The sequence below is a fragment of the Hemiscyllium ocellatum genome, chromosome 12, assembly GCF_020745735.1.
Source record: "Hemiscyllium ocellatum isolate sHemOce1 chromosome 12, sHemOce1.pat.X.cur, whole genome shotgun sequence".
Taxonomy (NCBI): domain Eukaryota; kingdom Metazoa; phylum Chordata; class Chondrichthyes; order Orectolobiformes; family Hemiscylliidae; genus Hemiscyllium; species Hemiscyllium ocellatum.
Window position 1 is genome coordinate 92,745,651 of NC_083412.1, and position 16,940 is coordinate 92,762,590.

At 42.4% G+C, this 16,940-nt stretch overlaps 1 protein-coding gene across 1 annotated transcript in view; it reads left to right on the forward strand.

The window, feature by feature from the left end:
* tmprss15 (transmembrane serine protease 15) overlaps positions 1–16,940 on the forward strand; it is a 121,799-nt gene that overhangs the window by 83,870 nt on the left and 20,989 nt on the right. The window contains exons 12-15 of the mRNA XM_060832833.1: positions 2,279–2,404; positions 6,985–7,125; positions 11,334–11,444; positions 12,242–12,374. Of these exons, the coding sequence (XP_060688816.1) occupies positions 2,279–2,404; positions 6,985–7,125; positions 11,334–11,444; positions 12,242–12,374 (511 nt within the window). The remainder of the gene's footprint in view (positions 1–2,278; positions 2,405–6,984; positions 7,126–11,333; positions 11,445–12,241; positions 12,375–16,940) is intronic.

Here is a 16,940-nt window from a genome sequence, read left to right on the forward strand (position 1 = left end):
TGGATAGAGCTCTCAAGGATAGTGGAATCAAGGGTTATGGAGATAAGGCAGGAACAGGATACTGATTTGAGGATGATCAGCCATGATCGTATTGAATGGTGGTGCAGGCTCAAAGGGCAGAATGGCCTACTCATGCACCAATTGTCTATTGCCTATTGTCATGATGCAATCCATGGCTCTGTGTTCTGGCAGAATCCAAACTGAGAAACAAGTTATTGACAAATCTGTGCCTCTTCTTAGCACAGCCAGTGACACATTTTACTGATAATCAAGTGTAGACCGAGGAGGCACTAATTGACTCGGTTGGATTTATCTTGTTTTTGTTTGTGGTTGGCTGACACCTAGACAATTTCTCTTATTGTTGGATGGATGACAGTGTTGTAGCTACACTGGAACAGCTTTATTTGGTATGCAGCCAGTTCTTGAGCATAATATTCAGTATTATTGCCAGAGTGATTTCAGGTCTCATAGACAATACAGTATCCTGTGCCTTTAGACATTTCTTGCTTTCACATGAATTGGCTGAAGACTGGCAACAGTGATGCTGGGAGCCAGGAGAAGGTTGAAACAGATCACACAGTCAGCACTTCTGGCTGAAGACTGCTGCAAATGCTTCAGCCTTGTCTTTTGCACTGGGTTGCTTCTCAAAGTAATCTGATGTTATAGGTTCACCAGCTCGACTCATCATTTTATGCCTGTTGCTTCTGTTCCCACATTCTTCATTGAACCAGAATTGATCTCTTGGCTTGATGGTAATGGTGAAATGGAAGATTTGCCGAGTCATAAGGTAACAGATTCTGGTCTAATACAGTTCTGCTCCTGATGGTGGTCTACAGCATTAGATGTATGCCCAGTCTCGGGTTGCTGGATCTATTTTAAAACTATTTAACTCGGCAATTACTGATCCACAACGTGCGGCAGCATATCTTCAATGTGAAGGTTGGATTTCAAATCCACAAGAGATGTGTGGTGATCAACCCTATAATGCTGTCCTGTACAGAAGCATCAGTGACAGGTAGATTTGTGAGGATGTGGTCAAATATGTTTATCAGTCTTTCTGGTTCCCTCACCCACTGTCACAAATCCAATATAGCATTTATTTTCTTTCAGAATCCTCCAGCTTCATCAGCAGCGGGTGCCACCAAGCCACTCATGGTGGTGGGCATTGGAATCCCCCACCCGGAGTATGTTCTGCACTCTTGCCACTCTCTGTTCTTCTTTTTAATTGACATTCAAAGTGAAGGAGGATACATTATTAAACTGAATGGGCTGCGTTCAGCTGGAGACCTCCCTGCCCATATTTGACATGATGCCATGAGAGTTTGTGGGGCTCAGTGTCAATGTTGATGGTTCCCAGGGCAATTCCTTCCCATCTGTATACCACAGTGTCACAGCCTACAGTGGATTAGTCCTCCCAGTGGGACAGCACATACTAGGATTTTGAGGCGATGTTAGTGCAGTAAAGATATTACTTGGCAAGTAGTACAGATGCCCGAAACAAACTCTGGGGAGCTTGAGCTTGCATCCCATAATTGCAATTGTTCACAAATCAGTTCAACAGTAATTAAGAATGGACAAAGAAATGCTGGCCTTGCTAACAATGCCTGGGTCTCATGAAAAAAATGAAACAAAAACAAATACAATTAAGGAGGACTTTACACAGTTGGCAGATGTGAGGCTGATGGTGTGATTTTTCAGTGTCTTGTGTAATTTTTTTTATTCATTCCCAGAATGATGGTGTCACCAGCTAGGCCAACATTCATTGTCCATCTCTAATTGCCCACATTGTTAAGACTCAACCAGATTGTTATGAATCTGGAGTCACATGTAGGTGAGACCAGGTAAGGACAGCAGAAAGACATGTGGGTTTTTCTGACAATTGGCTATATCATCAGCTGACTTTAATTCCAGTTTTATTTTTCAATTGAATTCAAATTACATCATCTCCCACAACAGGATTCGACCAGGGATCTCCAGAGTGTTATCTGGGTCTCTGGATTAACAGTCCAATAATAATACCACTAGGCCATTACCACTCCCAGTCTATCTCTTTTTATTAGTTTTGGATATTCTTTCATACAATTGAGTGGATCACTGGGACAGTTCTGAGGGCATGTTAAAGTCAGCCATACCATTGGAGTTACTTATAGACCAGACCAAGTAAGCACAATAAATACACCGGTTGCTTCCAACAAGAAAGTATTCCCATTCCCATTGCTGACCCTCTACATCCTTCATGGAATCCTCCATACTCATCACCTTTTTTTCCAAATTTCAGGCACATGGTATTTAATTGCAGACAAGGGTAAAAATATCCAACTCCATTTTGAAGACTTCAACTTGGAAAATATTTTTGATGTGTTGGAGATCAGAGATGGGAGAGGAAAAGATTCATTACTGATGGGTAAGAGTCAGGTGGATATAGCCTTTATTGTTTTTATTGATCATCTTTAACTGCCTGCAGTTTGCTCTGTTGCATTTCCACAGCACCACTCTACTCAGGTGAGTGTGTATTTATGATTGCGCATGCATTGTTTCCAATCTAACCTTGTACAATAATAGATACAAGAGGCTATGCATTTCTGATTCCCTGAAAAGATAGAGTGCAAGTTTTTTATAATTTGCTCACAACACATAGGCATCGCTGGCTAGGCCAGCATTTACTGCCCATCCCTAATTGTCCAGAGGACAGTTAAGAGTCAACCACATTGCTGTGGGTCTGGAGTCACATATAGGCCAGATCAGATAAACATGGCAGGTTTCCTTCTCGGAAACAAATTAGTGAACCAGAAGGTTTTTCTTTTCTTCACAAAAGGATGGCTACATGTAAACTTACTCACACCAAGGTCCAGTAAACTGTCACAGATTCATGACCAGAAAACAAGTACATACTCATGTAACTTTTTATTCCAGACTTTGTTATTGAACTCAAATTACACTGCCACTCATGGTGGGGTTAGAACACAAGTTACTACGGATGTTGGATTACTAGGCAAATTACATAACCTCTCCCCTACTGCCTTCCTGTGCACCTCTTAGCCCTTTTAAACAACATCTCCCAAAACCCCATGCTCTCTAAAGGACAAGCACATAGAGGCCATGTGCATTCCATCATTACTCCTTCACTACAGCTCAGTCAGAATCCTGGAACTCCTTCTTTCACTGCGCCATGGAGATACCTCCAACACACTGGTTCAGAGCTCAAGGCTCACTATCACTTCTTCAAGGTAACAAGGACCAGACCGAAATTTTCAATCCATGCATAAAATACACATCAAGGAAGTTGAGCTAAACCTTCAAGGATCAAAGTTTAGACATGGGCAAAGGCATTGTGTTCAATTCTGAGATCACACTTCAGAAAATTGTCAAACCTTTGGAGGGGATGTAGACATTAAAAAAGGAGCAGGAGTAGGCCATTCATCCCTTTGAGACTGCTCCACCATTCAACATGATCATGGCTGACCATCCAACAAAGCATAATCTTCCTGCTTTCTCCTCATATCATTGGTCCTATTAACCTCAAGAAAGATAGAACATAGAACATTACAGTGCAGTACAGGCCCTTCGGCCCTTGATGTTGCGCCGACCTGTCATAACAATCTGAAGCCCATCTAACCTACACTATTCCATGTACGTCCATATGCTTGTCCAATGACGACTTAAATGTACTTAAAGTTGGTGAATCTACTACAGTTGCAGGCAAAGCATTCCATACGCTTACTACTCTCTGAGTGAAGAAACTACCTCTGACATCCGTCCTATACCTATCACCTCTAACATATCTAACTCCTTCTTGAAAGATGTAATGTTTTGGCTTCAACCAATGCTGTGGCAAAAAAAATTCGCAAGCTCACCACTCTCTGGGTGAAGAAAGTTCTCCTCTACTCAGTGGCTTACCCATATCCTCAGACCATGACATGATTTACGAGAATGGTGTCAGGAGTATAATATTTAAGTATTGGGATTTGCAGGCAGGGAAAGTTGGTGACATCACCTTAGACCAGAGAAGGTTAAAGGGAGGTTTGAGAACTGTGTTCAAAGTTCTGACTGAGATATCGTTTCCATTGCTGGGATGGTTGAGAACGAGAACACAGATTTCAAGTACATGACACAAGAGCTAAAGACTTTTTAAGGTCTTTTTTTTCATGCAGTAACTTGTTGATGGACTGAAACGACTGAATGAGCAGTGAATACAGATTCTGTTCTCATTGGAAAGAAGAAGGCTAAGAGGGGATTTGATAGAGACATACAAGATGATCAGAGGATTAGATAGGGTAGACAGTGAAAGTCTTTTTCCAAGGATGATGACGTCAGCTTGTACGAGGGGGCAGAACTACAAATTGAGGGGTGATGGATTTAAGACAGACATCAGAGGCATGATCTTAACGCAGAGAGTGGTAAGGGCGTGGAATACCCCACCTGTCAATTTAGTCAACTCAGCCACATTAAGGATATTTAAACATGGATGATGATGGCATAGTGTAGGGAGGGGTTGAGCCGAGAATAGTTCACAGGTCGGCCCAACATCGAGGGCCGAAGAGCCTGTTCTGCGCTGTATTGTTCTCTAACTTTCAAATGAATACTGGATAATACTTGAAGGAACTAGAATTTGCAGAGCTATAGAGAGAAAAAAAAATTAGGAAGAACTCATTTGAAACTTCTATCTAAGAACTAGAACAGGCGTGACATGCTGAATGGCCTCCCTCTCCGTGCTGTATCATTCTATGATTCTCTGATTCTAAGTCCAGATCAATACACTTCAAAATACCATGAAAATAGACAATAGACAATAGGTGCAGGAGTAGGCCATTCAGCCCTTCGAGCCTGTCCCGCCATTCAATATGATCATGGCTGATCATTCCTAATTAGTATCCTCTTCCTGCCTTATCTTCATAACCCTTGAGTCCAGTATCTTGGAGAGCTCTATCCAACTCTTTCTTAAATGATTCCAGAGACTGGGCCTCCACTGCCCTCTGGGGCAGAGCATTCCACACAGCCACCACTCTCTGGGTGAAGAAGTTTCTCCTCATCTCTGTCCTAAATGGTCTACCCCGTATTTTAAGCTTTGTCCTCTAGTTCGGCACTCACCCATCAGCGGAAACATGTTTCCTGCTGCCAGAGTGTCCAATCCTTTCATAATCTTATATGTCTCAATCAGATCCCCACTCAGTCTTCTAAACTCAAGGGTATACAAGCCCAGTCGCTTCAGTCTTTCAGTGTAAGGTAATCCCACCATTCCCAGGAATTGACCTCGTGAACCTACGCTGCACTGCCTCAATAGCCAGAATGTCTTTCCTCAAATTTGGAGACCAGAACTGCACACAGTACTCCAGGTGTGGTCTCACCAGGGCCCTGTACAGCTGCAGAAGCACCTCTTTGCTTCTTTACTCAATCTCTCTTGTTATGAAGGCCAGCATGCTATTATCCTTCTTCACTACCTGCTGTACCTGCAGGCTTGCCTTCATTGACTGATGTACAAGAACACCCAGATCTCTCTGTACTGCCCCTTTACCTAAATTGATTCCATTGAGGTAGTAATCTGCCTTCCTGTTCTTGCCACCAAAGTGGATAACCATACATTTATCCACATTAAACTGACTCTGCCATGCATCTGCCCACTCACCTAACTTGTCCAGGTCACCCTGTAATCTCCTAACATCCTCATCACATTTCACCCTGCCACCCAGCTTAGTATCATCAGCAAATCTGCTAATGTTATTGCTGATACCATCTTCTATATATTGTAAAAAGCTGTGGTCCCAGCATGGATCCCTGCGGTACCCCACTGGCCACTGCCTGCCATTCCGAAATGGAGCTGTTTATCACTACCCTTTGTTTCCTATCAGCCAGCCAATTTTCAATCCAATCTAGTACTTTGCCCCCAATACCATGTACCTTACTTTTACTCACTAACCTCCTGTGTGGGACTTTATCAAAAGCTTTCTGAAAGTCCAGGTACACTACATCTACTGGATCTCCCTCATCCATCTTCTGCCATTTCTTTGTTCCCCGTAATATATTCCCCTGTTTCTGTCTTCAAGGGCCCAATTTTAGTCCTAACCATTTTTTTGCCTTGCACATACTTAAAAAAGCTTTTACTATCCTCCTTTATATTATTGGCCAGTTTACCTTCGTACATCATTTTACCTCTGCGTATAAAACAAGGGAGGAAGAGCAAATTACTATAGATGCTAGAATCTGTACCGAAAACGTCAAATGTTGGAGATCACAGCAGGTCTAGCAGCACCCATGGAGAGACAGTAAGCTAACATTTCGAGTCCAAATGACACTTCCTCAGAGCTGATGTGAAGTGTGGGGAAGTCAGCGTTTATGCAGTAATGGGAAGAATGGAGTGTTGGGGGAGAAAGTATGTTGATAGTTCAGATGAAGTGATAAGAATGTGAGAATGGCAGAACAATGGGGTGTCTAACTGCCAGACCGGAAAGAACAGGCAGTTCCACTGGGGTTAGGGGAAGGGGAGAGAGGACACGGAACTAGGAAATAAAACTTGGAAATCTGGTCATTGCTAAAACTCTTACATTACACAAAGAACTACACTTTTTCAGAGGTTAAAGGTGTTTCACTATTGTCTGGGCCCTTGAAATGAGGAATGGCATTCTTCCTTGCTGGATATCTTCAGAACAATCTGTTCAGAGATATTATTACACACCTCTGGAGCAGATGGGTCTTGAACTCTGGTGTCTTGATTCAGAGGTATGGACCCCACCATTGAACCACAAGAGCCCTCGTTCCTTCCGTCTATAGTTAATTGGAACATGAAAAATTTGCACTCAACTCTGCTGTGTCAGTTGTCACGATATGGTTAAACATTCTGGCCACCTCTCCATATAAAAATGCCACAGGCAATTGACTATCCAGTCACTGAAAAATGAATCACTGTGAAATGTAGGATAATGTCAAAGAAATGCTTTGTGCTTTGTAAAGCCTAAAATGTGTGCTCAGTTTTTGGTTCTCTGGTTCTAGGTGTGTATACAGGTCACCGTTCATTGAATGATCTCTTCTCCACCAGGAGTGAAATGACCGTGTTTTTCACCTCAGACGAGACTGCAACCAGAAGCGGATTCCAGGCAAATTTCACAACAGGATTTCACTTAGGACTGCCAGGTATAGACAGTCTCATTTTTATCTTGCCAAACCTTTATACATTAAAGTAGCTGAAATACTCATTGGTAATCTATAAGAAGATTCAAGGTTTCACGAGGAATAGAGTCATCCGACACAGAAACAGACTCTTCAATCCAACCAGTCCATGCTGACCATAATCCCAAACTAAACTAGTCCCACTTTCCTGTGTTTGTCCCATTTCCCTGAAAACCTTTCCTATTCAAGTACTTATCCAAATGTCTTTTAAATGTTCTAACTGTACCTGCATTCACCACTTCCTCAGGAAGTTCATTCCACACATGATCAATTCTCTGTGTAAGAAGGTTGCCCCGCATCTCCTTTTTAAAGTTTTCTCCTCTCATCTTAAAAGTATGCCGCCTAATTTTGAACTCCCCCATCCTAGGGAAAAAAACCCTTGCCATTTACTTTACCTATGCCCCTCTTGATTTTATAAACCTCTATAAGGCCACCCCTCAACATCCTCCACTCCAGTGAAAAGAATGAAACCTCTCCAGCCACTCCTTATAACTCAGGCCCTTAGGTCCCAGCAACATCCTAGTAAACATTTCCTGAACCCTCTCCAGCTTAATAATATCCTTTATCTCACTGGGCAACCAGAACTATGCACAATACTCTAGAAGAGGCCTCACCAATGTCCTGTACAACCTCAACATGACGTTCCAACTCCTATCCTCAAATGCCTTCTTAAATACCCTGTCTACCTGTGACAGACATTTCAATGAATTATGTGCCTGAGCCCCTAGCTCTCCCTGTTCCACAACACATCTGATGACTGTTATGTTAACGAACAACTTCTTACCTCTCAGCTTCAGCATTAAATCTAGGACAATTCTCCTGGTACAAGACTAATGAGTACTATATGATCAAATGTGCATTGTTTTGGATCAGAGAGTTTTTGAATTGATTGGACAGCCTCCAAGTTCCAACACAAATTAGCAGGTGCCCCATTTACATTCCTGATAAAGAGCTTATGCTTGAAATGTCGACTCTCCTGACCCTTGGATGCTGCCTGACTGGCTGTGCTTTTCCAGCATCACACTTCTTGGCCCCATTTACAGACATACATAAGTGCAACTGATGAACAGTAGCCTGAGAATGTAGCAGACAAGACACAAATGGTGAAAGCATGTTTCTCATTGCTAATCCCATGGGAAATATCAACGCACCAAAAATGTTTTCAAAAACTCAATTCATATACTTTAAGAAGGGGTTGTCTAGACCCTAAGCTCTTCTTATTTTAAAGGTAGATGTGAAAGTGCCAAATTCCAAATGGAATCTGACTGGTCAAACTACTCAATGTTATTTAAACGCTATAGTTAAAATACAAACAAAATAAAGAGGAATTTAGAATAACTTAACCATTGAAAAACTTAACTGGATACAATAACTATTACTCATTAGCTGGTCCAATACAGTAACATCCCATAAATACACCCTTTAGCAAAAAGGCAAATTCAGAGACAGCTTCTCCCATGCAGTTCTCCAATCCAGGAGGGAAAGAACAGCAAGAGAAAGTTCAGAGAATGTAGCAGCCAGGAGACATTCACTGAAGCAGCCAACTCTTTTGAGACCCCATAGGGTTCTGCTTAAGACTAAACTTAAAAACTAAAATAAAACAGACAGCCTGGTCTGTGAGAGTTGGCTACACCTAGGCTACTTCCATGGTTCCTACTAAAAAGAAAATCCCTCCAGGCCTCAGAATTTGTTTGATTTCTTAGACACAGCTCGACACTTCTGCCTTACAATCTCTCTTCAAAACGAAAGGACAAATTAACCTCTTAAAGTGGCAGCATCATCACAGCATATACACAGTTCATCAACTGCGTGTGCAATGATGCTTGAGAGCAAGTACAGTCAATCTGTTTTGATCCTTAACTAAAATAAAACAAAGGATTGTGGATGCTGGAAATCTGAAACAAGAACAGAAATTGATGCAGATCTGGCAGCATTTGGACTCAAGACATTAACTCTGTTTCAATCTCCACAAATGCTGCCGGACATTCAGAGTTTCTCCAGCAATTTCTGATTCTGTTTTGAACCGGAATTTGTTCCCGATCACAGGCATGGCTGGGCCAGTGATTGCATGCCGTGCTCTCTTACTTGTCGTCATCCATGGAATTACTCAAACATCAGAGACACATTAGAAACTACACCAGATTGCACCAGATTAATTTATAGAGCTCATTATTTAAGAAGAATGGGATATCTCATTTCTTCTGAGTAGGAACAGCTAATGTTCAGGACCAAGAATCTGGACAACAAGGTCAAGACAAAGACCAAGTATCTTAATCTGTGCCTAGTACCTTTGTACCTAAGATTGCGCTGTAATGCAGCAGCTGTAAACACATTTAAGTACATGTGTCAATAAAGCTAATTCAAAATCAAATTTAAATCCAGACTTGAGAATATCACCTCAAAGGTAATGTGTTTTTTAAGGAATATCACTGCTCAACTTGCAATGATGAATGAAGATCTGAAAGAGCAAAGAAATAAAGTAGGATCAATTTCAAGCTAAGTATTACCAGTCCAATGAAAAGACTTGAAATGGTGTGAGAAAATTTGGAACAACTTACAAGTCAAGACGATCAGGCTCAGCATGAGCAGCTATGGGAACACCTATAAATGATATAGATAAGAATGTTGGATGGTGGTAATAAATATGTTTGCAGATGACATAAAACTTGACTGGGTGGTTGACCGTGAAGAAGAAGGTTTTAGAATACATGATGCGATAGATGGATTGGTCAGATGTACAGACCAGTGGTGGATGCATTTCAATGCTGAAAAGGAGAAGATGATGCACTTTGGAAGAGTAACAAGACAAGGAATTACTCAAAGAATAGTAGGATACTAGGAAGCTTAGGAAACAGTTAGATCTTGGGATACTTTTCCACAGATCCCTGAAGGTGGCAGGAGAGGTTAGAAAGGTGGTTAAGAAGTTATGCAGGACACTTGCCTTAATCAGTCATGGACTGGACTATAACAACAGGGAGGTGATGTTGGAGCTTTCCAGAATTTTGGTTAGACCACTGCACTCATCATTGCACCATAAGTAGGATGTGATTGCACTGAAGGGGTGCAGAGGAGATTAACCAGGATGTTGCCTGGGATGGAGCATTTAGCTCTGAAGAGAGGTTGGATAAACTCAGGTTGTTTATTTTCAAAGCTGAGAAGTGTGAGGAGGGACCTGATAGAAGTGTATAAGATTATGAGCGGCATGGATAGTAAACAGCCGTTCCCCTTCATTCAAGGGTTAATAATAAGGGAGCATAATTTTAAGGTGAAGGGCAAGGGTAAGATTTAGAGGGGATTTCAATTAACACTTCTTCACCCAGAGAATGGTGGGGATTTGGAATGCACTGTCTGGGAGGCAGGAAACATCACAAACTTTAAAAGTACTTGAATAAGCGTTTAAAATGTCTTGGGTCAAAAGTTGGGATGTGGGATCATTGTAGATAGGTTGGCACAGACTTGGTGGGCCGAAGAGCCTCTTCAGTGCTGTGTGATTCTCTGACTCCAAAGAAAAAGCTACAAACCCCACCCACCAGTCTGATTGCAGTTTGTACGCAGCACACACTAAAACTATTTCATTGCTGTAATGTTTGTTGGAACTACATCCAACATACATTAGAGGCTTTCAGGGAGCCTGGGAGAATATTGAGAAGATGAAAAAGCAGAAGATTTAAAATATCCTACATTTACTGCAGCAGAACAGTGCCATTTTCATGTCAGAAATTCACAATCAATTTTCTGCTATCCTTTGACAAGAGGCATGGATGCCTACTATTGATATTTACCTAGAATATTTCCCCCAATATGAAAACTCCTTGTACTGCATCACAGTAATGGAGTAAAGTGGTGGTTTTGTAAACTTTATTTATTCCTGTCATCTTCTTTATCACGTCTCAAACCATTGATATTTACAGTGAAGAAGAAGACATTGTGATAATGCAAACTCTTCATAAACAATCAAAATTAATCCCATTGCCTCACTCTCTTCCCATAATCCTGCACATTCCTCTGCTTCCAATAACTATCCCACAGTCCCATCATTATCCAATTTCCCCACTGACTTAATAATTTCAATAAGAATCTGGCAGCATATTCCAACCCTATCTTTGGTCTTGTTTGAGGTTTATTAATTATGACCCAACCAACTTGATGTCTTTTGTCCTTTGTTTCCACAGCTCCGTGTGCTACCACAGATTATCAGTGTAGAAATGGCTCATGTATTTCTATGGATAGGTTATGCAACGGCCATCAGGATTGTGAAGATGGATCTGATGAAAACCATTGTGGTAAGCAGATTTGGCCACTGTCTTTGATTCTTGTGCAGATGTAAAATGTTCTGCTCAATACCCGAGCATGTTTTTCACAACATAGGAGCTCTCTTTCCTGGATATTTGAACCTGGAGGTATGTATAATTTGGATGCAATTAACCTTACTTTGGCTTATAATATTGATTGGAAGTCACACTATTACCCCGTATGGAAAGGTGGTAAATTGATGGTTGAAATTAGCCATGAGAAGGCTAAGATGGGAAAGTGTCTTATTTCTCCTTCATGAGATGCAAGAATCTCTGATAAAAGCCAATGTTTATTATCTACCCCTAAATATTCTTTAGAAGGTCATGTAATTAAATTCCTGGTTAACCGTTTCCCCAGGACATTGAAGGTGGGAGATTTGACAATTGTAATGCCATTGACTATTAAGGGAAGATGTTGCAGATGCTAACCAATTGGTAACTGCATGATGTGAATGTGTGTACCAGCTATTAGCCCACGTGTGAACACTGTACTTGTCTTGCTCTGTGCAGATATGGATAGCTTCAGTACCTGGGATGTTGTGAGTTAAACACTTTGCAATTACTTGCAAACATCTCCACTTCTGATGTTGTGATAGAGGGAGGTCATAGCTAAAGATTGTTGGGCCCTGGTCACCATCCTGAGGAACTCCTATGGTAAAGCCCTATTTCACTATTGCTCAAAAGGAACAGTCCTTCAAGGTGAATGATTCTCCAGAAGTCCTTGTAAAGGGCATCCATTCTTCTCAATCATTGTTCTGAAAGTTGTCATTTTCTGGTCAAATCCCCAGTGCGCCTAATGAATGGATCTCGTAGCAGTGATGGGTTGGTGCAGTTCAATTTGAAGACCAAATGGTGCTCAATATGTATGGATAATTGGTCAGAGAACATATCAAATGCCTTATGTGTGGAGTTGGGCTTTAGGTAAGGGATTTTTCCTTCTTTATTAATGCCTTAATCGTGTTATATCATTGGGTGTGATGGTGGTGTTGTGCTCATGTCACTAAACTAATAACCCAGAGGTAATGGGGACATTGGTTCACATCGTATAACAGTAACTGATGAAACTTCAGTTCAACTCATAAATACAACCTATGATTGCTAATTATCAATTACTGATTTTAGAATCCCTACCATGTGAATCCCTACCTTTGGCCAAGAAGTCCAAACCGACCTTCCAAAGAGTATCCCACCCAGACCAATTCCCCTACATTTACCCCTGACTCATGCACCTAACCTACTCATCCCTGAACACTATGGGCAATTTAACATGGTCAATCCACCTAACTAATTTTGGATTGTGGGAGGAAACTGGAGCACCCGGAGGAAACACACACAGACTCAGGGAGAACGCTCAAACTCCAAGCAGACAGTCACAAGAGGCTAGAATCAAACCCGGGTCCCTGGTGCTGTGAGGCAGCAGTGCTAACCACTGGGCCACCTTCTTTTGGAAAGTCTGACTCACCACTGAACTTTAGAGATGGAAGCTTGCTACCATTACCCTGTTTGGCCTAAATGTGATACCAAACCTTATCAATGTGGGTGACTCTTAACTGCCCCAGCAAGCCAATCAGTGATGGGCAAGAAATGCACTCTGAGAAGAACAGATGGAACTGGAGACTTGGAATCGTCCAGCCATGATAATCTTTAACAGCTTTTATATTTGATTCAAATCACACCATCTGCCATGGTGGGATTTGAACCTGCAGTCACAGCTCATTAACCTGATGTTTTGTATTACCATACTACAGCCTCCCTATTATACTCCTTGCCTGATTTTCCTTTCATTGGACATAATTAATTTTTCACCAATTAGTTCACACTTTGCCCATTCAATCATGTTCACTGGGATTGGATTTCCGTGGGTCACCATTATACCAAAGACTTGTTAGCCTGGCCACAATAATGTTCTACTTCATTCAAGCCTAGCCAGTAACACTATCATTCAACAGTAAGACATTAAACCACATACAATTAATACTACTATGTTTGCTTCATGAAGCCTAAGCTGACCAGACTTGCACATTGTTAGGATGTAAAGATATCCATGAGAGTTTTGACTTAGTGAAGGGACAGGTTCTATTTTCCTACTTCTCAACTTCCTTGTACTGCTTGTTGACAGCCTTCCATCTGCTAATGACGATGAATATGCAGCAAACAATCCATTTCAATGGAAAGTCTTTACTTGTTGTGCATTTGTGATGACCATGGCATGTAATACCTGAAAGGCAAGTTCTGCCATTGCACATGTTGCATGTGGAGCCACCAAAGAACATTGTGGGTCTGTGTTCAACATTGATACCTGTGTCCAGCTGCATTGCCCCTGGGCAGGCCATGAACCTACAGTAAGGGTTCACCATTTCTCTCTTTTATTTCATCTGCCAGTGACTCCAAGGTTTGAGAACCAATATTTAGGCCTTCATGTCACGGCACTCTTGCTGTGGGACTGTCGGATCTTCACTGATCATTGCTCCAGCTACCTCACCATGCAGAAGCTCTTTGGTAACAATCACTTTCCATCCTGAAAACTTGGCTGAGTCACCAAAAATGCTATTGTTTGATGAACACAAACCAAGTGTTGGAGGGGTCAGTTAGCTGGATAGCTGGTGTGCAAAACAGAGGAATGCTGACAGCGCAGGTTCAATTCCCAAACTGGCTTTCCTTCTCAATCCCTCCCGTTGCCTATGATGTGGTGACCCTCATGTTGAACCACCACCAGTCATCTCTCTCTAATGGGTGAGCAGCCCTATGAACTGGTAGGACTATAGTGATTTCACCTTAACATGCAGGACGAGTGCCACATCCATGATTCCGTCCCATCTAAATACACTCCTAATACACACTGACCATGAGGTTGGAAAAGTTGAAATTCCCGTCAGCATTTTATTGTGGCATCTTTGACAAAGACCATTTCCATAACATTCCAGATGGCAAAGTGCTGAACATTCCAAATGCCAAGCAGGTAATCATTCTGAGTGACTTCAATATGTCTTTTATAACAGACAGTAATTTATAATCAACATCACAGGAGCAGGCAATGGCCGAGCAGTATATAATCGTTAGACTATTAGTCCGCAAATCCACCTCATGCTCTGGGAACCCTGGTTCAAATCTTGCTATGACAGATTGTGGGATTTAAATTCTTAAGGAAGCCGGGAATTGGGAGTCTAATAATGATCGTGAATCCATTCTGTGGGAAAACGCATCTAGTTTAGGGAAGGAAATCTGCCATCCTTACCTGGTCAGTCTATATGTGCCTCCAGATCTCACAACAAATGTGGCTAACTCTTAACTGCCCTCTGTGCACACAGGATGGGCAATAAATGCTGACCCAGAGAAAAAAGAAAATAGATCAATCATCAATATCAGCAATAATTTGTAACTGCATTGTTCTCATAACTCCCTGCGTTGAGGTGTTTGAGCATTGCATTAAATTCTTTTGGCATCTAGCTCTGACAAATAGGCTTGTATAGCTTCTGCAATGTATTTTGTATCGCTCAAAACTAAACCTGTCATCGAAAAGCCCATTTCATACATCTTATGAATATTTTAACTTGCTGTTGACATGTCTGAGGGGCGCACTGTTTCCTTGTCTGATCCTACTTCTCCACTGGTCACAACCAATATTAAATTAATCAGTTTGGTGATATGGTCAGTTTTACAAGTTTTGGGATGATGACCGGTACAAAATTAGCCAACTTTCTTCAGTCACCAACTGTCACCAAAGATGCAAAGTACATGCTTTTGGAGCCACTAGTGGCCTGATGAAGGAGCAGTGCTCTAAAAAGCTTATAGTTTCAAATAAACCTGTTGGACTATAACCTGGTATTGTGTGATTTTCAATTTGATTCACCCCAGTCTAACATTGGCACCTCCACATCAAAGATGCAAAGATTATTGAAAGTTTAGATTAAGCCAATATATGAAAATGTACCAACATATGAATTAGGAACAGGAGTAGATTATTCAGCCCTACAAACTTCTGCCACCATTTAATGAGATTGAAACCTAAAAACCACTTTCTACAATTCCTAAGAAACTCTCACCTCCTTGAAACTACATATATCGACGTTTTCCCAAACACACACACACACACACACACAGAGAAAAAGACTAAAAATTCTGCAGAGTTTAGGGCAATACTTAATGTCATGTAGAAAGGTTAGTCTTGAATTGTCCCAATGATGTTATTATTCAAAAGTTTTTCTGCACACAAGCATTTGGCACTGAGGTGTCTTCCTGGTTGAATTTCTTTGCTACAGACAATGGGGTAAATTCAAAAAGATCTTCTCCATGTCGCCTTCACAAATGGGGTTTGCAAAGCAGGAGTTAGGGAGCAATGGCCTCTTGTTTCTAAAGCATGTCTCAAATTCCATCTGCTCCCAGGAGGACCAATTCCAATACTGAACAACCCAGATGGCCTCCTTCTTCAAAGACCGCAACTTCCCCTCAGGCGTGGTTGATGATGCTCTCCACCGCATCTCCTCCACTTCCCGCTCCTCTGCCCTTGAACCCCGCCCCTCCACTCGCCATCAGGACAGAACCCCACTGGTCCTCACCTACTACCCCACCAACATCCAGGTACATAGTATCATCCATCGTCATTTCCACCACCTCCAAACAGACCCCACCACCAAGGATATATTTCCCTCCCCTCCCCTATCAGCATTCTGGAAAGACCACTCCCTCTGCGACTCCCTCGTCAGATCCACACCCCCCACCAACCAACCTCCACTCCCTGCACCTTCCCCTGCAACGCAAGAAATGCAAAACTTGCGCGCACACCTCCCCCCTCACTTCCCTCCAAGGCCCCAAGGGATCCTTCCATATCCATCACAAATTCTCCTGCACCTCCACACACATCATTTACTGCATCCGCTGCACCCGATGTGGCTTCCTCTACATTGGAGAGACAGGCCGCCTACTTGCAGAACGTTTCAGAGAACACCTCTGGGACACCCGCACCAACTAACCCAACCGCCCTGTGGCTGAACACTTTAACACCCCCCTCCCACTCCGCCAAGGACATGCAGGTCCTTGGTCTCCTCCAACGCCAGACCATGGCAACACGACACCTTCTGCCTAGGAACCCTCCAACCACAGGGAATGAATGCAGATTTCTCCAGCTTCCTCATTTCCCCTCCCACCACCTTATCTCAGTCCCAATCCTCGGACTCAGCACCGCCTTCTTGACCTGCAATCTTCTTCCCGACCTCTCCGCCCCCACCCCCTCTCCAGCCTATCACCCTTACCTTAACCTCCTTCCACCTATGGCATTCCCAACGTCCCTCCCCCAAGTCCCTCCTCCCTACCTTTTATCTTAGCCTGCTTGGCACACCCTCCTCATTCCTGAAGAAGGGCTCATGCCAGAAACGTCGATTCTCCTGCTCCTTGGGTGCTGCCTGACCTGCACATTTTTCAGCTCTGATCTCCAGCATCTGCAGTCCTCACTTTCTCCTACTCAAATTCCATCTTACCAAGTTCAAAAAT